Source organism: Danio rerio, chromosome 18, assembly GCF_049306965.1.
Source record: "Danio rerio strain Tuebingen ecotype United States chromosome 18, GRCz12tu, whole genome shotgun sequence".
Classification (NCBI taxonomy): Eukaryota; Metazoa; Chordata; class Actinopteri; order Cypriniformes; family Danionidae; genus Danio; species Danio rerio.
The window spans coordinates 36,580,010-36,603,651 of record NC_133193.1 but is presented as its reverse complement, the minus strand read 5'-3'; the positions used below and the strand labels follow the sequence as shown (position 1 = coordinate 36,603,651).

At 37.0% G+C, this 23,642-nt stretch overlaps 2 protein-coding genes across 3 annotated transcripts; both read right to left on the bottom strand.

Annotated features, from left to right (window-relative positions):
• Positions 1 to 852: 852 nt before the first annotated feature.
• Positions 853 to 4,779, bottom strand: olfcq18 (olfactory receptor C family, q18). Its single transcript, XM_001332178.9, has 6 exons — positions 4,661 to 4,779; positions 4,145 to 4,436; positions 3,196 to 4,017; positions 2,835 to 3,062; positions 2,566 to 2,689; positions 853 to 2,487 (listed from the first exon to the last, which is right to left on the bottom strand). Exons 1-6 carry the CDS (start codon positions 4,768 to 4,770, stop codon positions 1,574 to 1,576), a joined length of 2,490 nt encoding a protein of 829 aa, XP_001332214.7. The 5' UTR covers positions 4,771 to 4,779; the 3' UTR covers positions 853 to 1,573.
• A 6,486-nt stretch (positions 4,780 to 11,265) lies between these two features.
• olfcq17 (olfactory receptor C family, q17) lies at positions 11,266 to 15,375 on the bottom strand. Of its 2 annotated transcripts, XM_073929776.1 has the most exons (7): positions 15,281 to 15,375; positions 14,985 to 15,150; positions 14,427 to 14,718; positions 13,165 to 13,992; positions 12,810 to 13,037; positions 12,551 to 12,674; positions 11,274 to 12,471 (listed from the first exon to the last, which is right to left on the bottom strand). In XM_073929776.1, exons 1-7 carry the CDS (start codon positions 15,327 to 15,329, stop codon positions 11,558 to 11,560), a joined length of 2,601 nt encoding a protein of 866 aa, XP_073785877.1. In that variant the 5' UTR covers positions 15,330 to 15,375; the 3' UTR covers positions 11,274 to 11,557. The 2 variants fall into 2 exon arrangements, with proteins under 2 accessions (XP_683668.8, XP_073785877.1); XM_678576.9 differs by lacking the exon at positions 15,281 to 15,375 and having other exon boundaries at positions 11,266 to 12,471; positions 14,985 to 15,259.
• Between the last annotated feature and the right edge of the window lie 8,267 nt (positions 15,376 to 23,642).

Below are 23,642 nucleotides of genomic sequence, written 5' to 3'. Positions count from 1 at the left end.
TATATATATATGAACTTGAAGGATTTTGTGGCGAGGGGGCGTGGCCGAGAGCCGTGGGAACGGAGTGAGGCCACTGCGTAAGTGGATACACCTGCGGTGCGCACCTGCCTCGGATCCCACGGAAGTAGCTCTGGATTATAAAAGGAGGAACGAGGACAGAGGAAGCCGAGAGAGGACGGGCCCGGACATATTTTACTTTTGCTTTCAGTTTGACGGCAGTCTCCGTGAGGAGCTGCCGTCCGTTTGTTCTGGTTTTAGACTGTTATTAATAAATCATTTTAAAACTGCGTCGGTTCTCCGCCTCCTTCTTCCCGGCGGCCAAAGGGCCGTGAACTTTATTACAGCTTTGAATCAGGGAGGGGGGGGGGGTCTCAGAAACCGACCCATTGTATTAGCAGGCATATACCTGTATTGGCGTTTTGGTGCGATTATAGCCAGCTACTAAAAAACACGACTGAATGTTTTGAATGGGAAACTAATGTTTTTTGGTGTGGCGCCCGCCACGGAAGAATTAATGCAGCATAGACCATGTAACTACCATTCGACAGGATTCTCTGTGGTGTTAATGTTGATAATGTCAATAATCTTGAATTTAATCCTCAGTTGTAGTTGGAAGCTTTAACCTTGGATCTTGATGTTTGTTGGATACGTTCGTCGTTTTGATGTCATTAATGGTAAATGCATGCTCGAGTAGTCGATTGCTTCCGAGAGCATCGACTAGTGGTTGAAGTAATCGATTGCTCGACTAGTCAATGCAAGCCCTAATATATATATATATATATATATATATATATATATATATATATATATATATATATATATATATATAATATGTATACATACTACACAGTTAGTATATTAAAGTATATATTTGTATTTATTAAATTTTTTCATGAAGTAGAAAAAAGAAACAATGAATGTACTGTTTATTCTGTTTTAAAGTATTTCACATCTTGAACAATGTTTTGAATAAAAAAAAAGAAATATCACTCTGTGTTGTGTGAGGTCAAAGTGGAACTTTAGGAGTCATAGTTTGGGCATGAATGTCACATGAATGCGGCCGTTGTTGATGTAGTCTCAACATTGCAAAACATTGTTTAAATCTATGGCTTGTTTGATTTAATTTATGTTTAGGATAAATATACACACAAGGTGGCCCATTTATATGGTTACACCTTACTAAAACTGTTTGGGATTTTCACAAGAAAACAATGGTGTGCTTGGTTTTAACGTAACTTTATTCTTTCATGAGTTATTTCCAAGCCCTCCTACATATAATAATGTGCTTCAACAGGGCGTTAATATAATAGACCTTGAAATCAAGTTCTATTGCAGTGATCTTTATTACAATAAACAAACAGCTATACCTTGTTTTATGTAATTTAATAAACTGCAGCTACAACTTTAAAAGTCTTTTCTTTAAAACAAGAACAGAAAAAGATATATGTTCAAATGTGTTCCAAAAATATCACTTGAATTTCATCATCATCATTGAAAGCCTACTCTCAAACATGGGCATTTAAAATAAGAGACAGGTTAATTAAGAGTTCAGTGTTACATCAGTCTTGTGGACCTATTTATTTTGTGTTTCTCTTCCCATTATGACATTTTTGGTGTTTCTCTCTGGATGTAAAAGAATGATGTAGCACTTTGGGGCAAATATGGCAATCAGTAAACCAAAAGTCGAAGCTAGAATGGCGAAAATTTCTACAGCCACTGTGTATTTACCTGGTGAACTCACATACGCTGGAACAAATGCAATCCACACGGCACTAAAAATCAACATGCTAAATGTGATGAACTTTGCTTCATTAAAATTATCTGGAAGATTTCTAGCCAGGAAGGCTAACAAAAAGCTGGCTGCTGCCAAAAAGCCAATATAGCTGAGTAACATTGAAAACCCAACAACTGAACCTATAGCACATTCATATACTATTTTAGAACGGATATATTGGTTGTTTTTATAGGGTGTTGGAGAGGCAGTTGATAACCAGACTGCACATATAAGAACCTGGAGGACTGTGAGGACAACAACTGTGCTTCTCTGTTGAACTGCTCCAAACCATTTTATTGCTCCTTTGCCTTCTGGCCGAGAGGACTTGAACACAGCTATTACCACCATAGTCTTGACCAGAATACTGGACATGCACAGGACAAAGCTTATACCAAACACAACATGTCTTAACTGACATGTCCACAGCTGTGGTCGACCAATAAACAGCAGGACACAAAGGAAACACAGTTTGAGTGACAGCAGCAGTAGGAAGCTGAGCTCTGAATTATTTGCACGTACTATAGGAGTATTACGATGAAGAGCAAAAACAAATATCACAAGAGCACAGAAGCAGGTGCCAAGCAGAGAAGCAGTGGTCAGGGAGATCCCCAGAGGATCTTCATAGGAGAGAAACTCTACTTCTTTTGGTACACAGTGATTATTATATTGATTGGACCAAAACTCATCTGGACATAGAAAGCACTCAACAGCATCTGCAAGTTAAAGAAAAAAATATAAAAATGTAAGATTACATTAGTCATAAAAGATTTTGCCAGGAGCAGTCTCCTCACTTGTTGTGTTAGAAATCTCTCCATCTCCACATGGCAGGCAGTCAAAACAGCAGACAGGAAGACCCTTGCGAGTGGCTCGTCTGGTGCCTGGAGGGCAGCTTTCACTGCACACAGACCGTGGGGGCTGACAGAGACATTATCTTCTCAGTCATGTGGTTGTGATCTTTGTTACATTTACCTGGCCATCATTTTCAAATCATTTGTCTAAAAAAGATTTGACAAACATTATATCTGCAAAATTGATGACATTAACATGAATCGTTAATTACTTTTCTCGTCTCAAAATTCCAGAATATTGCATCTTCATCCAGTGTGAGTACCATTCCAGTTTCTGTTCCTTCTTTTACAACACCAACCGTGTAGATCCTTATTGATTCATCGGAGCTTGGCTGCCAGTTTAGTACATCATAAATAGCCAAAGCATCTCCATTCTTATCAAATGACACATAATCCCCAAAGCCCGTAGTGAAGTTTACATTCTGTAGGTAGTGAACCACCTGTACAGTTTGTAAACAGGACAGGCGTTACAAGTTTATCTGAAACTGCAATGATAATAAAGCATATCTTGTGTTTTCACTTCAGCTCATTTACATGCCTGGAGAGAATCTGGATTATACATGTGTCTCTTACCTGCCAGGGTTTTAGGTTTGTTTTGTCAGCACAGCTGTTTTTACTGAATGGTCCTTTCCCCTCCTCACACTCCATCAAGTCATGAAGGGCATGTGCCAGTGCATAAACTGCCTTATATACATTATAAGCTGCTCTTAGTCCTGAGACGTCAGTGTATGGTGTATTTGTGGTGCTCAGATCCTCCTGTCCTGTACATACCTTTATGACTTGCTCTCCTTCAGTATCTCCTTTACCAAAACTGCACCCAAACATATTCTCCCAGAAGATTCTCAACATATAATTTTTTGGATCATTACTAGGGCGAATACGTAGTAGAAAGTCATGAAGTCTTTGAATCTCTCCACGCCTGATAGCAATTCCTATTGTGCCCCTCAAAAAGGGCTGGAAACTTGGAATATGGGATTCAAGAGAGGTGGCCCAAGCTTCACTTGCAATCCACTGCCTGCCTGTCATATTCTGCAAAACCACCTCATTCATCAAAGGTATGAGAAAGGATGATGGGGCAAAAACAACCACCGCTTTTGCTGTAGAGCCCTGAATAACCCCCATTATATGCTGTATGGTTCTGGGATTATTATCATGAGGCAAGAATTCAGAAAATGCAGCACAAAGTCCAAATTGCCGCATTTCTTGCTGAAAAGACTGAGCAGCATAGACGCCATAGTCATCATCACTGTAGAGGAGACCAACCCAGGTCCATTTAAAATGTTTTAAGACTTGGACTATAGCCCGTACCTGAAATGCATCACTGGGGATTGTTCTAAAGAAAGAGGGGTACTTTTTCCTGTTACTCAAACAGGAGCAGGTGGCGTAGTGACTAACCTAATTAGATCAAATGAAAAGAGAAAAAAGCTTTTTTTTTTCCACACGCAGATGAAAATATTTGGAAGAATGGCTATTAAGAACACCAAGTAGATTATAAACACAGAGAAAAAAAAAATTATCTTACTATAGGCACTCGAAACAGCCCCAGAACACTGGAAATTGCAATGGAAGGAGTTGAACTTGGATCTCCAACAATCCCAATCACTGGTGATGGACCACTGCAATTTAGGTTCAAGAAGGACTCCTCTGTCCCACTAGTAAGTGAAATGGCAGCCCGGAATGCCATTCCTAGCATCACACAATTGTCATAAAGATGATATCCAAGAGTGATGTTTGGCAGCAGTTTTGGATTCTTATTTATCTCTTCTATTGCAAAAGCCATGGTCTGTGCATGCTGGAAGCCTTCCATATTAAATCTTAGAGAAAAAACAAGATTAAATGTGGACATTTTTTGATATTTATGATATTACATACATTAAGTGAAAACAGACAAATACAAGCACTGAAACTTTGCCAAAACATTATATATATATATATATATATATATATATATATATATATATATATATATATATATATATATATATACATACATACATATATTATTGTATCTCTTCTATACTTATACAGTGAGTCTCACATTTCACAGTATGGTGATTTTGGATTTGTTGTGAAAGTCAGATCTGGAAACACTGTAAAGAAGTGAACCTCAAATAGGCCTCCGAGTATAAAATCTCCATCCTGGTACATTCCATTCAACTTAAAACTCCTTTGTAGCAAACACATACTTGGTTTGAGGATTAAAGTTGCAGAGATACAATTCAAAGACAGGCAAATGTAAATATACAGAGTAAACCACATTTTTCTGTTCCCTTCCGATCAAGTTACCCACTAACTTCAGGTTTTACTGTATAGGGTGTTCCCTTAAAAAAGAAAATGTCAAATGGGTGTACCTGCAAATCAAAACGTCATTCTCTAATCCCTCCCTAAATTAAAGGAGTTATTAATTATAATGTATAATACATAATAATATTTACACACACACACACACACACACACACACACACACACACACACACACACACACACACACAGACAAATACACACATATCAGGGCTTGCAACATTTCTGAATCCCTGGATGCCACTGAATTGTTTTAATATAATGTTAAACTATAACCCAACTGTCGGATGGATCAGTTAGCATTACTGTGAGGTGTTTGCATGTTCTCCCTGTATTGGAGTGGGTGTCCTCCAGGAGCTCCAGTTTCCCCCATTGTCCAAATGCATGTGCCATTGGTAAATTGGGTAAATAGGTAAATATAGCGGTGTTATTTTGGTGGTCTTTCTTTTTTCCTAAGTGGATTCACTGCAGCCATTTCCGCAGCACAGCTGGATGCTATGTCTCAGTGCTGAGAATGCAAAAAGGATTGAAATTCAACATGCACCAATTGCAATTTTCTCGGCTGATTCCGATTTCTGATTCCTGCTGAAACCAAATTTTGAACTATAACAAATTAATAATTTTAAAAAAAGTATCCCTAAAGTATCCCATGAACTGCATTAACAACACTAACAAAACATAATTTTCACTTTCTGTCTTTTTCAATTTTCACTGAAGTCCAAAAAAATTGGACATTTTTACTCAAGTAAAACAGTGTGAGTGTGTGTGTGTGTGTGTGTGTGTGTGTGTGTGTGTGTGTGTGTGTGTGTGTGTGTGTGTGTGTGCGTGCGTGTGTGTATATATACACACACACACACACACACACACACACACACACACACACACACACACACACACACACACACACACACACACACACACACACACACACACACACACACACACACACACACACACACACACGAGTCTACTGATGCCACGTTGCCCTGGTCACAAATTCACCCCAGCTGGAAACTCATCAGCACCGGATCGCTCACAGCTGGACCTCATCAGCCAGGGAGAGATAAAAGCCAGTCCCACACAGGAGAAAGTTGACCCTGCGCTAACGCTTGTGTCTCTTTGTCTCTCCCACAGCCGAATCCAGCTCGTGACCGATCCAACACCAGAACTCTCACCAACCTGCAATCTCCCCGGAGCACTTGAGCATGCACCCCAAGAAGAGCACCACTTTAATCACTATTTCACTTGTAAATAAGCACCCTCTGGGGACTTGTTTGTATGTGTTTGTGTTTTCCCTCTGCCTCGCTTTAATTTTATTTATTTATATATATATATATACACACACACAGTTGAATAAGTAATTTTTATTTTTTCAAACATTTCTCAAATGATGCTTAACAGAGGAAGGAATTTTTCACATTTCCTGTAATTTTTCTTTTGGAGAGTCTTATTTTTTTCATATCGGCTAAAATAGAAGCCGTTTTAAATATTTTAAGTTCAACATTATTAGACCCTTTAGCAATATACAGTTGAAGTCAGTATTATTAGCCCCCCTTTGAATTCTTTTAATTTTTAAATATTTCCCAAATGATTTTTAACAGAGCAAGGAATTTTTTACAGCATGTTTGAAAATATTTTTTTTTTTCCAGAGAAAATCTTTTTTTTTTTGAGGGGGCTAGAATAAAAGCAGTTTTTATTTTTAAAACCATTTTAAGGTCAAAATTATTAGCCCCTTTAAGTTATATGTTTTTTTTCGATAGTCTACAGGACAAACCATCGTTATAAAATAACTTGCCTAATTACCCTAACCTGCCTAGTTAGCATAATTGACATAGTTAGGGCTGTAAATTTCTCATTAAGCTGTATAGAAGCGTCTTAAAAATAAGTGATAAAATAATATTTACTGTCATCATGGCAAATATAATATAAATCGGTTGTTAGAAATGAGTTAATAAAACTATTGTGTTTAGAAATTTGTTGAAAAAATCCACACCACTAAACCAAAAATTTGGGGGGAAAAACAAACTAACAGGGGAGCTAATAATTCTGACTGTGTGTGTGTGTGTGTGTGTGTGTGTGTGTGTGTGTGTGTATATATATATATATATATATATATATATATATATATATATATATATATACAGTTGAAGTCAGCATTATTAGCCCCCTTAAAAATTTTTTCTTCTCTTTAAATATTTTCCAAATGATGTTTAACAGAGCAAGGAAATTTTCACTGTATGTCTGATAATATTTTTTCTTCTGGAGAAAGGCTTATTTGTTTTATTTCGGCAACAATCAAAGCAGTTTAAAATTTTTAGACACCATTTTAGGTACAAAATTATAAGCCCCTTTAAGCTATATTTTTTCTCGATAGTCTACAGAACAAACCATTGTTATACAATAACTTGCCTAATTGCCCTAACCTGCCTAGTTTACCAAATTAACCTAGTTAAACCTGAAAATGTCACTTAAAGCTGTTTAGAAGTGTCTTGAAAAATATCTTGTAAAATATTATTTACTGTCATCATGGCAAAGATAAAATAAATCAGTTATTAGAAATAAGTTATTAAAACTATTACGTTTAGAAATGTGCTAAGAGAATCTTCTCTCCGTTAAACAGAAATTAGGGAAAAAATACACAAGCGGTCAAATAATTCATGGGGGCTAATAATTCTGACTTCAACTGTATGTTTATATATATATATATATATATATATATATATATATATATATATATATATATATATATATATATATATATATATATATGTCTACAGAACAAACCATTGTTAATGATTTGCCTAATTACCCTAAGTTGTCTATATGACCTAGTTAAGCCTTTAATTGTCACTTTAAGCTAAATACTACTATATTGAAAAATATCTAGTCAAGTATTTTGTGCTGTCATCATGGCAAAGATAAAATAAATCAGTTATTAGAAATTAGTTATGTTTAGAAATGTGTTGCTAGGAAAGAAGATAAAGATATATTTTTTGCAAGGCAAAGATTCTTTGAAATTGGCAATGAACTCAATTAGTTTCTAGCTAGATTGGTTAAGGAGATTTTCATAAAAAGATAAATTTCCGCAATTACGGATCCCTTAGAATGTAGAATAACAGAAAATGAAAAAATAAGTGAGACATTTAGACAATGTTATAAAAACGTATATAAATCAGATATACACAAATAAATCAGAAATACACAAAGTAAATCAGAAAATATCCTTCAAAGATCTTTGCATTCCTAAAATAAATATAAAAAAAAAGAACTCATTGAAGCTCCCATCACACTCTTATAAATTAAAACAATAATAATAAATAAAACTCATTACAATCAGGAAAATCACCAGGGCCTGATGGATATCCAGTGCATTCTTTTTTTAATTATGAATGATAATAGCCTTTACCTCTTGAAAGCTATCAATACCTCTTTTCATTCATCCAACCTCTCTAATTATATAAATATGGCTGATATTATTGTAATACACAAAAATAAAAGGATTAAGAGAAATGCAGCTCCAACAGACCAATCGGTTTGATAAATGTAGACTTAAGGATTCTAAATGTCTCAGGCAAGTAATCCCTGACATCACAGACCTAGATCAGACTAGGTTTATAAAAGGCTGCCACTCTGCAATACTTAAAGTTTGTTTAATATAATATGCCACCTTAATCGTAATCTTATATCTGAAATCTTAGTAGTGATGAACGCTGAAATTTTATTCAGCCATTCAAATGGTCCCCTAGGGGTAACACATACTTGGGTATCCGTATTACACCCTAGATTTTCTATCTTTATGATACCAATATTAAAACTCAGGGCTGCCAACTTTTGGCTTTAGCTTGGAGTGAGAATTTAAGCCATGAGCATATCCATAAGCCACGCCCCCACAACAAAGCCACGCCCTGTTTATTTATAAATATATAAAATGATAAATTATTTTAATAAATAGTTTTTAAAATATTCATTACAATTTAGAGTATCATTGCAATTATACAATTATTCTATTATAAATAAATAAATAAATGGAAAAAAAAAATTTTAATTGTAACTGGAAAACAATGTAAAAATACAGCCAAAGTGATAGGCTAAGATCATTTAAGAAAAATATTAATAAACATTAATTTCATGACACATGGTGGCTCAGTGGTCAGCACTGTCATCTCACAGCAAGAAGGTCACTGGTTTGAGTGAACTAGGGAATTGATTAACTAAATTGGTTGTAGTGCATCAGTGTGTATGTGTGAATGAGTGTGTATAGGTGTTTCCCAGTACTAGGTTGCGGCTGTAAAAGCATCCACTGCGTAAAACATATGCCGGAACAGTTGGCAGTTCATTCCACTGTGGTGACCTCTGAAATAGACAGTAAGCTAAAGGAAAACTAATAAATCAATATTAATTTCATTAGAATGAAATTGTACAGATTGTATTGAACACAAAACATGTGTTTTATAAAATTATCTATTGTGTTGTCTCAGACCAGACTTATGTTATGACCAAGAATTAGGTTTATTAAGTCTAAACTCCCTGACTTCCTCCCTCCTTTCTGCTTCATACAAAAAAATCTATCAGGAGATATGCTAGTCAAAATAAGATCATCATCATATTAGTTAAACTTTAATTTTGTCGATTTCCAAAACTCACTGCGTGCCGACACCTGTACATTAAAGGCTGTTACCCCTGCCTTAAAATGCAGCCCGTCTGAAATGTGCATCTATTAACTTAAATTAATAATTTTTTAATAACATCATTATGACACTAATAAGAGTGAACCCTTCCCTTACAGAAGATTACAGATTTGCTTTTACATTTATTTGTAAACCTAGTGCATTTTAAAATGCATCCCACTTATTGTTTTTGCTTTATCCATCAAGATAATAATCATATTACGTTTTGATCAATTATGGCTTTTTGTTTTCATGTAGACTGATAATCCCAATAAAAGTCTATGAAACATGGCGTGGATTGAGAATTCAGAGGCCCCTGGGCACAATGTCTTGTAGGCCATCTACATGGCCACACCCCTATAGTGAATTAAAAAATAAGATTAATAAATATTTTTTTAATAAAATCATTCTATAATGTATTGCCCGCAGAAGTTATACACTAAAAATGTATATTTAAGGGTATTTTTAATGTATAACTTCTACAAACTTATAATACATATGATTTGGATATAACACCTCTCCAATCCAGATATGAATCTGAGTCTTCCATAATACACACAATTATTAATGATTCCTACTTGTCTTCCTCATGATGAAGAGTGTGCAAAATCTGATATGGGAAAAAAAGAAGAACATTTTTATAAGACGATAGATTCGAACCGGGTTCATAATCCATCGCATCAAAACATGATGCTGTGCGCTTAACAAGCTGCCCCACTCACCCCGCTATTTCAGAGGTAAATTTCTCAACACCTGTTGTACAACGCACGAGCGGTGCGTGAGCAGCGCCTACTGTAACACCGGCATGCATGTTCACACACCCGGGTTTCATACCAGGAGCAGCAACGCGAGCAGTGCATCAGCGTCAAGCAGGTGCGGTGCGAGAGGCGGGCAGGTATGATTTCTGCTCAAATGTGTCAGTTTGTTTTTGATTACATTGCTTTCACCAGCGTTGGATCGGTTGCACATAGACAGAATAACATCTTTAGAAAACTATAGAGTCTTTAACAACGTCTTTATTATAAAGGGAAAATATATTCATGGGGATAAATTTTTTTCTGCGTGAGAAAATGGATGTGTGGCGTGAGAGCGTGAGAATACGGCCAATTGCGTGACTCTCACACCGAATGCGTGAGAGTTGGCAACCCTCATTAAAACATCAATATTGCGTATCAAGAAAGACCTCACAAGATGGTCAAAACTATTTTTCAGGAAGAATAAACCTTATGAAAATGATAATATTCCAAACATATTCTCAATATCCATGCCTTTTTCAATCTAACAATTACTGACATAAACAATCCCTATAGTTATAAATTTCCCACTGATTAAGGGGAATTGTCTCTACCAATTTTTTAATAATATATATATAGGCAAAACATGCTAGGATCATTCTAGACTATAAATTTGAAAATGTGTAGATATTGATATAAAAAGAAGAAAAAAAAATATATATATACATACATATATATATATATATATATATATATATATATATATATATATATATATATATATAAATGCATTCAAAGGGGGGCTAATAAATAATTTTACTTAAAGTAGTTATAATGAATTTTTGTGATTGAGTTTATAATTGGAAAACCAAAACAAAAAAATGCCGGATGTGGCAGAAGGAACATTTTGTTCTGTCACCATTTTCAGTATATGAAATATTGTGGTCTTGTAAAACATGACATTTTATTTTTATATCAACACATTTAGAAGAAGGACAACATTTGTTACACTAATCTAATCAAGCAATAACGATGAAAACAGGTTGTAAAACCATGATGCAGACAAATAATTCCATTTCAATATGAATAGGTGTATAAATAAATTAATTACCAGAATATTTTAAACTAAACTAAAGAAGGTTAATACATAAAATACTACCAAATGAAATGGATGAATTGCATTATTTAAAGAGCCAGAGAAAAGGTATTTTTAACATCACAATAACTAATTAACTATTTGTTTTGTGTTTCTCTTCCCATTATTGCATTTTTTGTGTTTCTCTCTGGATGTAACAGGATGATGTAGCACTTTGGGGCAAATATGGCCAATAATAATGCAAAACTAGAAGCTAATATGGCAAATATCTCAACAGCCACTGCATATTTTCCTGGCGAACTCACATAGGCTGGAACAAATGCAATCCACACAGCACAGAAGATTAACATGCTAAAAGTGATGAACTTTGCTTCATTGAAATTATCTGGGAGATTTCTTGCCAAGAAGGCTAACAGGAAACTTATTGCTGCCAACAGTCCAATGTATCCCAACAGCAGAGAAAAACCAGCCACTGAACCAATGGCACATTCATATACTATTATAGAGCGGAAGTAATGATTGTTTTTATGGGGTGTTGGAGAGGCTGTTGATAACCAGACTGCACATATAACAACCTGGAGGGCCGTAAGGACCAGAACTGTGCATCTTTGTTGAGATGCTCCAAACCATTTCATTGCTCCTTTGCCTTCTGGCCGAGAGGACTTGAACACAGCTATTACCACCATAGTCTTGACCAGAATGCTGGAGACACACAGAACAAAACTTATGCCAAACACAGCATGTCTTAACTGACACGTCCACAACTGTGGTCGGCCGATGAACAGCAGCACACATAAAAAACACAGTTTGAGTGACAAAAGCAGCAGGAAGCTGAGCTCTGAATTGTTGGCTCGTACTATGGGTGTGTTATGATGAAGAGCAAATATGATCATCACAAGAGCACAGAAGCAGGTGCCAAGCAGAGAAGCAGTGGTCAGAGAGATGCCCAGAGGATCCTCATAGGACAGAAACTCTACTTCTTTTGGGACACATTGATCCTTATCCGGACTGGACCAAAACTCATCTGGACACATCATGCACTCCACAGCATCTGTCATAAAGACACAATAAGCCAAGGAGGGAAAAAACAACTCTTCCAATAATATTACAGTTTAAAATAAACTTTTTACCTCTTGTATTAGAAAACTCTCCATCTCCACAAGGCAGGCAGTCAAAACAGCAGAGAGGAAGTCCCTTCCTTGTTGCTTGTCTGGTGCCTGGGGGGCAGCTCTCACTACATACAGACAGTGGGGGCTGAAAGAGACACCATCTGTTATCACTCATGTATTTTACATCATGACAAGACTGGCCTGTATTCTCATTTGTCTTAATAGATTTCACTAAAATTCTGATCTTTGAAAAGGGTTACGAACAGACAAGGTTAGTTACTTTTTTGGTTTCAAAGTTCCAATATATTGCATCTGCATCCAGTGTGAGCATCATCCCTGTTGTTGCCCCTTCATATACTACACCAATCTTGTGTACTGTTATTGACCCATCAGAGCTTGGCTGCCAATTCAACACATCATAGATGGCTAGAGCATCTCCATTCTTATCAAATGTCACATGATCCCCAAAGCCTGTGGTGAAGTTCACATTTTGTAGATAGTGAACCAACTGTAGACAGGACAGGTGTTACATGTTTATCTAAATTCTAAACATTATAGAGCACACATTTTGAATTTACACATGTAGTTAACCTATGTATGTCTGTACAGAATACAAACTGTATCTGTGTATCTACCTGCCAGGGTTTAAGGCTAGTTATGTCAGCACAGCTGTTCCCAATGAATGGTCCTCTTCCCTCCTCACACTGCATCAGGTCATGAAGTCCATGTGCCAGAGCATAAACTGCTTTATAGACATTATAAGAAGCCCTTAACCCTGAAACATCAGTGTAAGGTGTGTTTGTTGTACTTAGATCCTCTTGTCCTGTACACTCCATTTTTTCTTGCTCTCGACCTGTTTTTAGACCTCCAGTTTCAAACCTGCATCCAAAAAGATTTTCCCAGAAGATCCTCACTATATTTTGTGATGTATCATTACTGGGACGAATACGTAGTAGGAATTCATGAAGCCCTTCAATCTCTCCACGCCTAATAGCAATGCCAAGTGTTCCTCCCAAGAAGGGCAAGAAACGAGGAGTGTGGTATTCAAGAGAGGTGGCCCAAGCTTCACTTGCAATCCACTGACAACCTGTCATGTTCTGCAGCACCACCTCATCCATTAAAGGTATCAGAAAGGATGAAAGGGCAAAAACAACAACCACTCTTGCTGTAGAGCCCTGGATCACCCTGATTATACGCTGAATATCTTTGGGATTGTGATCATTGGGCAGGATTTCTGAAAAAGCAACACAGTGTCCAGACAACTGCATTTCCTTGTGGAACATTTGTGCAGCATAGACACCATAATCATCACCACTGTAGAGGAGACCAACCCAAGTCCATTTAAAATGCTTTAAAATCTGAACCATAGCCCGCACCTGAAAGGCATCACTAGGAATCGTTCTGAAGAAAGAAGGGTACTTTTTCCGGTCACTCAAACAGGAGCAGGTGGCATAGTGACTAACCTTAGTAGAGAAGATGGAGAAAGACAAGGCAAAAGAAATAAAAATAAGTAAACAACTAAACTTTTTCAGAGAAGGTTTATGGCCTAATATACATACAGTCGAGCGCAGTTAATCATACCCAGGGCAAATTCTGACAGTTTTTATACAAATGTAAATAAAGGCTGAGATTTATTTTTTTCCACAATGATGCCTCTTGTACATCATCTTATTATTTTGTAAGTGTAATTTCCAGTCAAAAACAAACAAACAAAAACTTGCTGGTTAAATAAATGTAACTTTATTTTACTTCGTATGAAAAACTTCAGGCTTGACTGTAATATATATATATATATATATATATATATATATATATATATATATATATATATATATATATAATTATGCAGGTGAATGTGTGTGTACTAATATGTAAAATGCACATCCTCTTGTCTTACTATAGGTACTCGAAACAGCCCCAGAACACTGGAAATTGCAATGGAAGGAGTTGAACTTGCATCTCCCACAATCCCAATCACCGGAGGAGGGCCAGTACAATTGAGGTTAGAATATGAGTCCTCTGTTCCACTGGCCAGTGACATGGCAGCCCGGAACGCCATTCTTAGCATCACACAGTTGTCATAAAGATGGTATCCAAGAGTAATGTTTGGCAGCAGGGTTGGATTCTTATTGATCTCATTTATTGCAAATGCCATGGTTTGTGCATGCTGTAAACCTTCCATATTAAATCTAAAATAATAATACAATAAAAAAGTAATTTTTTAAAGATATTTCAACTTAAAAACAATTCATTATTAGCATATTTACACTTACACCAGAGTGCATGCATCAATTAAGAAACATTGTAATTTTTGTGTAAACACCATTATTGACAGAACATAATTTTTACAGATTAAAATGGTTATTGAAACATAACATTCTTAATTATTTGTTACTTTTTTATTCTAATTTTCAATGTTGTTCTTCACATTTATACAATATTCAGTCTAACACACTTTTCACAATATGGTTGTTGTGGTTCCATTCTGAAGCTCAGCTCTGGGAACACTGTGAAAAAGTGAACATGAAACAGGCCTCCAAGTATAAAATCTCCATCCTGGTACATTCCATTCAGTTTAAAACGTCCCTGGAGCTGACAGGAACGTAGTCTATGGATTGAATCTGCATAGATATGTTTAAAGCACAAGCATAGAGAAAGATACAGAGTGATACACATCTCTCTTTTTTCTCTGACTGATCCACTCACCCACTCAGTGCACTAATTTATGATGAAGGCTGCATGAAGTGTCACCTTGAAAAACGTTGTGCCAAGTGTGTCTCCCTGGAAATTTGGACGTCATAATTTCTTCCCTCCCAACTTGAAAATTTGGTCATGCACACTGAGTTACTGCTTGGGGAAGTTGTCTGAAGGTTTCTTTGAATACGCTGAGCTGGTTTAATTTAAATTTACTCGTACAATGCTTTCAACTTATCACAGGTTCTTCCTCAGGGTATTCGCTAGATGTCAGTCATGCATTTGAGTTTGAACACTTTTAAATGTATAACAGTACAAGAAATAGATCTACCCTTAAAAAACAGTATAGTGGCACAATGAACATGATTTCTCCAAGTTTAACAAGTTTCTGGATTAACCTTTTTTTTTTTTTTCAATCCAGAAACAACATGCAAGTCCAAATAGAATCAGATGCTATACAACAAAGGCTGAAACAAAGTGAAAATAGCAACAAAAAAATCTATTTACATTACTGTGCTATTTACACTCAGTGTCAATAGAAGGTAGATGCTATTTAAACCATGTGCTAAAAGAAAGTATATGCTGTTTGCACTGGCCTAATAGAAGTTAGATGCAGCAAGATGTTGTTCACATATAAGGCTAAATATTTACACTGGTTAAAGTGTCAAATCAGATTGTAAAAACAGTAATGCCTTGCACTTCAACTACCTAATAAACAAACAAAATATACTAATCATTTAAGAAAAAAATACATGATCACTTACTGTGTCGCTGCAGTGTTTGAGAGAGGATATACAATGTATTTTACTGTTAGGGGTATCCCAGCTAGCAAAATTCATGTGGCTCAAATCCGGCCCACACCAGAAACTAACATCTGGCCAACATACCGCATGGAATGATGGCACTTGGGCGGTCTGTTCTTGTTTGCAAGATCTGGGCCAAAATTTTGGTTTTGCCTCACTTCATTTTGTTTGCTGTAATGAACAATCTTTTCAAGCAAAGTTCTTAAAAGTTATAGCAGCCCAAAAGAAAATTTATATCAAGAGGTTTAGGGCTGAGCCCAACTAAAGCAAACACTGTCTCCATGATGGTGACTTTAGTCTATGTGGTCAACATATGTTTTAAGATAACTGGGTCATATTTGCTATATCTCCTCTGGGCTGCTTTAGGCTCAAATGTACATTAAGCAGAGCTTACTGTGCCGAATATTTGCCAAAAGTGGCCCACATATGTTTTAAATAGGGCTGTCAAAATTAGCACGTTAACACACGTGTTTAATTTAAAATATTTAAAGCGTAAAAAAAAAAATGCAAATACCGCTGTTGCAGTTTTTTTTTATTTCCTGTTGAGGCCGACGTGTGTTCAGGGCCAGCGTGTCCATAGAGGCGAACTAGGCGGTGCCCTGGGCAGCAGAATAGTGAGCGAACGCCCCGGTCATCATGTTCATTGGCTACACCCACCCCCTCCCTCACAGTCCCCGGCCTTCCATACGAATAAAACGGCATGATTGTCGTTTGCCTAGAGCGCCAGTACAGCTTTCTCTGGCCCTGCTTGTGTTTAACGTGCAAAGAAATATGGATAAGACCAAGAACGCACTTTTAGAAGAAAAGTTTGAGTATAAAACAATTAATGTCGCATCACCAGGCTATCCTGCGTTTCCTCCAGAGTTTCATGCAATTTCGGGTGTTAATTTTTTAATCTTTAGAGTTTAACTGCAGTTTACACGCATTCAGCATATTTTCATTCAGGATGTTTTAATGGAATTTGATACTGCATGGCGAACGGAAAGAAAAACCTCCGCATTTCGGGACTCGTGTGTGAAAGTGTGAATAACCGCGTTAATTTTTTAAATCATTTGACAATCCTAGTTTTAAGATAACTGGGCCACATTTTCCATATCTTCTTTGGGCCACTATAGACTAAAGACTGCATTTGCCAGAGTTAACTGTGCCAAATATTTGCCAAAAGTGGCCCAAATATGTCTTAAAATAACTGGGCCAAATTTGCCATATTTTCTCTGGACCACATTAAGCTCACAGCCGCAATACCCATAGCTTACTGTGCCAAATATTTGCCAAAAGTAGCCCACATATGTTTTAAGATAACTGGGCCACATTTGCACCTACATATGTGAGCCACTTTAGGTTTAGACCCTTAAACCCTGATTACCCTTAAATGACTATGCTACTATTTTGCCAACTGTGGCCCACATTTTTTCTCTGTCATTTTGGGCCAAATTTACGATTTTCCACATGGGTCACATTGGGCTCATTCAGATTACATTTTGCCATAAGTGCCAAATCATTGCCTTAAATGCCCCATATATGAATTTGAATCTTTAGCCCCCCTTTTACACTGTACAGATGGGCCACTTCAGGCTCACATTCATTTTGTCTGGGCCGAAGGAATATCACCAGTGTGGCATAACTGCCTAAAGTGGCCCACATTTGTACATTATCTGGGATATAATTTTAAATGTTTTACAAAAACACTATTCATTCAAATTCTTAAAGCGGACGTTTTAGGGCAAGTTATTGTATCAATCATCAGTAAATGACAAGAACAGTACAGCACAAGATTGGCAACACTGTGGGATTGTGAAAAACAACAATTTATGTATAAAAAAATTTAATTAAAATTGTGATTGCAGCCACATCTTTCAGTGATCGTAAGCTCCGCGTTATGATCAGTCCCCTCCACTGCACTGACTAGTGTTTGAAGGGCATTATACGAGATCAGGCACCTCATATTTGGCAATGTTTCATATCGACATCAATACTGAGCAAGCAAAAGATTTGAATCTGAGATGACTTTTCTTTGAGAATCAATAGTTTTAAACAGTGCATTTTCAAATTTAATCCTCGTGTGGATGTTTTCATTCACTTAAAGCTGTGTTACACACTGCATGGAAGGTTGTTTACAAAAAAAAAAACATAATAAAGGCTCTTTAACATTGAGCCTCTAGGATATCCCCAAATACATCAATTCCATTGGATCCCATTATAAACGTCACACATCAATAACATTATAGCAGTGTCATACATATATGGAGTTAGGCTCATTCGACCCAAGCAACCAATAAGCATCTCAATATGATAACGAAGCACTCAAGCCACAACCACAAGCCATTTAAACACTACAATCCTAAATCTTACCAAAAAAATTCCATAGACTTAACATTGAGCTCAATTTAAATGAATCAGAGTGTGACTTTCGTAGAAATATGGGTTTTAGAACATCTGAAAAGGGTTGCAGCCTGAGTGAGATTATACCTCGCAAGAGGTTATAAGTTATACTTATGTGTTCTAAGTAGTTCCAAGGTGGTTACTAAGGTGTTACTAGGCAGTTGCAAGGTTTTGGAGTGGTTGCTAGGCAGTTGCTTAGGTATTGTTATGTGGTTGCTAGGGTGTTTTGAGTAGTTACTAAGATCCCTGCTGAAAGATCCAGCTTAAACCAGCCTAGGCTGGTTGGCTGGTTTTAGCTGGTTGACCAGGCTGGTTTTAGAGGGGTTTTGGCCATTTCCAGGCTGGTTTCCAGCCATTTCCATCCTGGTCTTAGCTGGTCAGGCTGGGAAATGACCAGCTAAAACCAGCTTGACCAGCCTAGCCAAGCTGGGAGCCCAGCCAAAACCAGCTATGTCCAGCCTAACAGCTTGACCAGGCTGGTCAAGCTGGTTTTAGCTGGATTTAGCTGGCCATTTCTAGCCTGACCAGCTAAGACCAGGCTGGAAATGGCTGGAAACCAGCCTGGAAATGGCCAAAACCCCTCTAAAACCAGTCTGGTTGACCAGCTAAAACCAGCCAACCAGCCTAGGCTGGTTTAAGCTGGATTTTTCAGCAGGGATGTATAGTCTGGCAGGCTGCGCAATGGATAATCAGCATCATCCTGGAAAAGGAGCACTCAAGCCACCTGGATCTCATCACGCCGATTGCCTGCATCTAGAGCTCGTTAGCTCCCACAGCATAAAGACAGCTCTACGAAGACAGATGGGAGAGAAGCCTCTCCGCTAACCACAACTCTCATGAGTTCTCTCTTTCTCTGTCTCAGGAATTGCGGACGGATCGAGACTGGCGATCGGCGTTTCTCAGGAGCACGAACTGGACTTAGAGACAATTCACTCACAACTCATCTAAAGTACTGCTACACTGGGACCAAGGGAAGTTCAACGGAGACACCTGCACACCATCCGCTTGTTAGTGGTGAGGTGTTTGTGACGTATGTAATACTGTTTCCTGGTCCAAGCCACCATTTATTTAAGTGGAGAAATCATTTGTTTATGATCACTTTTTATTCATATCACACATTGAAGTTAATTTTATATAAAGTTATAGTGTACACAACAATCTCTGGGCTTGCTGCATAACAAATACCAAAATTTTAACAATTAATAAAAAAATGAATCACTTTCTGGCCATTGGATATTAGGCACAGACATATATATTGCGATCATGACTTTCGAAAGTATTAAATCGCTTTGTAAATGTTTATTTATTTATTTTTTGAACATTTATTGACAGCAGTCAACATAAATACAAACAGTAATAAGAACAGTCCTGAGATTGGGCCCGAGCTCACAAATAAAGATTATATATATATATATATATATATATATATATATATATATATATATATATATAATGACAATAAAGATCTGAGGAAAAAATAAGAGTAAATAGACAAACTTCAAGCAAAAATACAAACATAGAGACATAAGTGACCTATCCAATAAGGCTTTGAACTGGTCCCCATCTTCTTTCAAAGATTTGAGTCTTTAGCTGTATTTGTGCTGTCAACTGTTCCATTGAATATAACTCTCTGATTTTTTTGAACCCACTGTAAAACCATGGGTGGTTCAGGTTTAAACCAGTTAATTGTTATATTTTTCCTTGCAGCCATTAGCAGGAGATATCCATCATCAGTTTGCAATAAATTAAGGACACTTGTTTTTTCATTATGCCCTTGTTTTCAATCAGATGAATCAAGTGTTTTTCTATGTTTGTTTTTTTTTTTTCTTCTGAGCTGATCCCAATTATTATGTTTTGTTAAATAGTCCCTTATTTGTAAATATCTGTAATGGTCCCCTGAGGGTAGATTGAACTTGTTTCTTAGTTGGGAGAAAGATTTCCTTACATTTCCCTCAAAGAGTTGGTTTACAGTAAAAAGCTTTTTTTCCGCCCACTTCTCAAAGCCCCCGTCCGTTACAGATGGAAGAAATTCAATATTCCGGCTTATGGACATGGCTTGTGAGAGGGCCACCAATCCTCCTGATTGTTTTTGTACCTGGTTCCAGATTTTTAGAGTGTTTTTAACCCATACATTTTCTATCTTCATTTTCTTCTGTGTCTCTAGACCAACAAATGGGAGCCTCAATAGAGATATTCCAGGCATTGACACCTCTTCCATGGAGACCCATACTGTTTCTGGATCACGAATGATCCAGGCCACGATTGCTCTTATTTGGGCAGCCCAATAATACATCTTTATGTTAGGCAGCCTCAGACCACCATTACCTTTATCTGATATCAGAATTTTAAGGCACACTCTTGGCCTTTTGTTCTGCCAAATAAATTTGTAGATGCATTTTTCTAATGATTTGAATGCAGATTGTGGTACAACAACAGGGAGGCTTTGAAATATGAACTATAATCTTGGTAGAACATTCATTCTAATAGCTTCAATTCTTCCTAGGAGAGAAAGTGGAAGTATATCCCATCTATTCAAATTAGTTTTAATTTCCCTAAATAACTATTCATGATTAGATGAAAACAACTGAGTGGTCTTAGGGGTAACTGTTACTCCCAGATATTTAAACCCCTGTGTGGAGTGTTTAAATGAGACCAAATTATCTAACTGTGATGGCCAGTTCCCAACAATCAATAATGCTTCAGATTTGTTTGTATTAACTTTATATCCCGATACAGTACTATACTCATTAAGGCTTTGGAGCAGGGCAGGGATGGTGGTAATTGGATTTTCCAAAAATAATAAAATATCATCAGAAAAAAGAGACAGCTTATGAGAAGCATTGGTTTCGTCTTTTATTCCCTGTATAAGAGGATTGGATCTAATCAGTTCGGCCAGCGGCTCTATGCTAAGTGCAAATAAAGAGGGGGAGAGGACTTCACCCTGTCTAGTGCTGCGTCCCAGTGGGAAAATATCAGAGCAGTGGCCATTAACCCTCACTCTTGATCTGGGGTCTTTATAAAATATTTGGATCCATTTAATAAAGGTGTCATTAAAACCCATATGTTGGAGAGTCTGCTGTAGAAAGGCCCAGTCCACTCTGTCAAACGCCTTCTCAGCATCTAAGCTGAGAAGCATTGATGGGATATTCCTTTTTTGCGCTATTATTTGGAGATTTAAGGCTCTTCTGACATTATCTGTTCCTTGCCTCTGTGCAATGAAACCAGTCTGGTCAGGTTTTACACGTTTTCTTATGTGGTTTTGAATTCTGTTTGCAATGATGGCCGTAAGTATTTTCAAATCAACACATAGAAGGCTAATGGGACGATAAGAGGTGCAGAGTGTTGCGTCTTTGCTCTCTTTATGGATGACACTAATAATGGCTTCAGACCATGACCGTGGCGGGAAACACCTTCTGAGAGGGCATAATTGTAAACCTTATGCAAAATTGGCGTCAGCTATTTTTCAAACACTCTTTAATATTTTCCAGGGAGTCCATCCACTCCTGGAGATTTGTTATTTTTAAGTTTCATAATGTTTTTTTTTATTTCTTTTGTTATTGGGCTTATTATTTGGTCAGCTTCCTCCTCGGTCAGTTTACTAAGATTAATTGATTTAAGCAAATTTTCAGTCTTTTCCATCTTATTTGGGCAGTCCTCTTCCCTATAAAACTCCTGGTAATAGTTAGCAAATGTCTTTGTAATCTCCTTCAGTTGGTGCATCATATCCCCAGATTTTGGGCATTTTATTTTATGCACCACTCTGCTTGATTGCGATTTACGCAGCTGAAATGCTAACAAACGACTAGCCCTATTACTAAATTCATAATATTTTTGGTTTGTAAATCTCAGCTGCCCTTCTGCTTTATAGGTTAACAAGTTGTTCAGTTGTTGTAAGTCATCCGTCCGAGTTGTCTGAAATCCTCTTTCCAATGTTCTGATTTTATTTTCTAATACTAGTTGTTCTGCAATTCTCTCTTTTTTTAATCTGGAACAAATTGCAATAATATTGCCCCTTAAGACACATTTGGCTCCCTCCCATGAAACTGTTGGAGACACCCCATTCTTATCATTAAATTCAAGATAGTCAATAATGCTTTTTTGTAACTCTTGTTTAACTATTTCTTTATTTAATATGGATACATTGGCTCTCCAATATTTAAAATTATTATTTGGGCTCATCTTTAATTTCAAACATACTGGAGCATGGTCTGAGACGGTGATTGCTTCTATATTACATTCAGTGGCTCTAAAGGAGTCTGTTCCCGACTTCAGGAACATATCCAACCTTGAGTGGGCACAGTGAACCTGTGAGAAAAAAGTAAAATCTCTTTCCTTGCGATGTAAGCTGCGCCAGACATCAACCAAGCCTAGCTCCCTCATCCGTGCTAAAAGAGCCAGAGACTTTTGGGATTTTGAACCTGAACCTACAGGGAGCCTATCAACAGCTGCTCTCAAAACACAATTAAAGTACCCGCCAAATAGAATAATCCCTTCTGCTTTATCTGCTATCAATTATGCCATCTTCTTGAAAAAATTGGGTTGTCCTCATTTGGAGCATATAAATTAAGCAAAGTTATTTTAATGTCCCATATACTTCCAATTACCATCACATACCGCCCCTCTTTATCACAAAAATGTTTTTCATGACAAAAATAAATAGATTTATTGAAAAGAACTGCAACACCCCTCTTCCTCCCATTGTGGTATGAGGAGCTATATTGCTGGTCAACTCATTCCCTCTTCAGCGTCAAATGCTCCTTTTCTGAAAGATGTGTCTCCTGAAGCATAGCTATAGCACAGTTAAATTTCTTTAATTGGTTGAATACTTTTTTCCTCTTAATGGGGCTACACAGCCCTTTAACATTATAAGTAATACAAATTAGATTGTTCATCTTGTACTATGAACTTATTCATCATGGAGCAAAACAAAAAATATTTTTTACATATTTGTAGGGATTGGCTAATTTTCAATCCCAGGACATAAAGAACATTAAGAACATAACAGAACAAAAGTGAACAAAACAATGTAGACTTCCACATACCAGACTGGATCAGTCAGTTATCAAACCTGAAAAAGCCAGTCCCTGATGTTTCCTGGGCAGAGGATGGTGACTGGCCCTCCTAGGAAAACAAAACTAAACGTTTTGCGTCACTGTATCCGGTTCTTAGGGCAGTCTGTTGCACGCCAAGCCATGGAAGGATGAAACTCCACTCGTTTTTCCTCCCACCCCGTC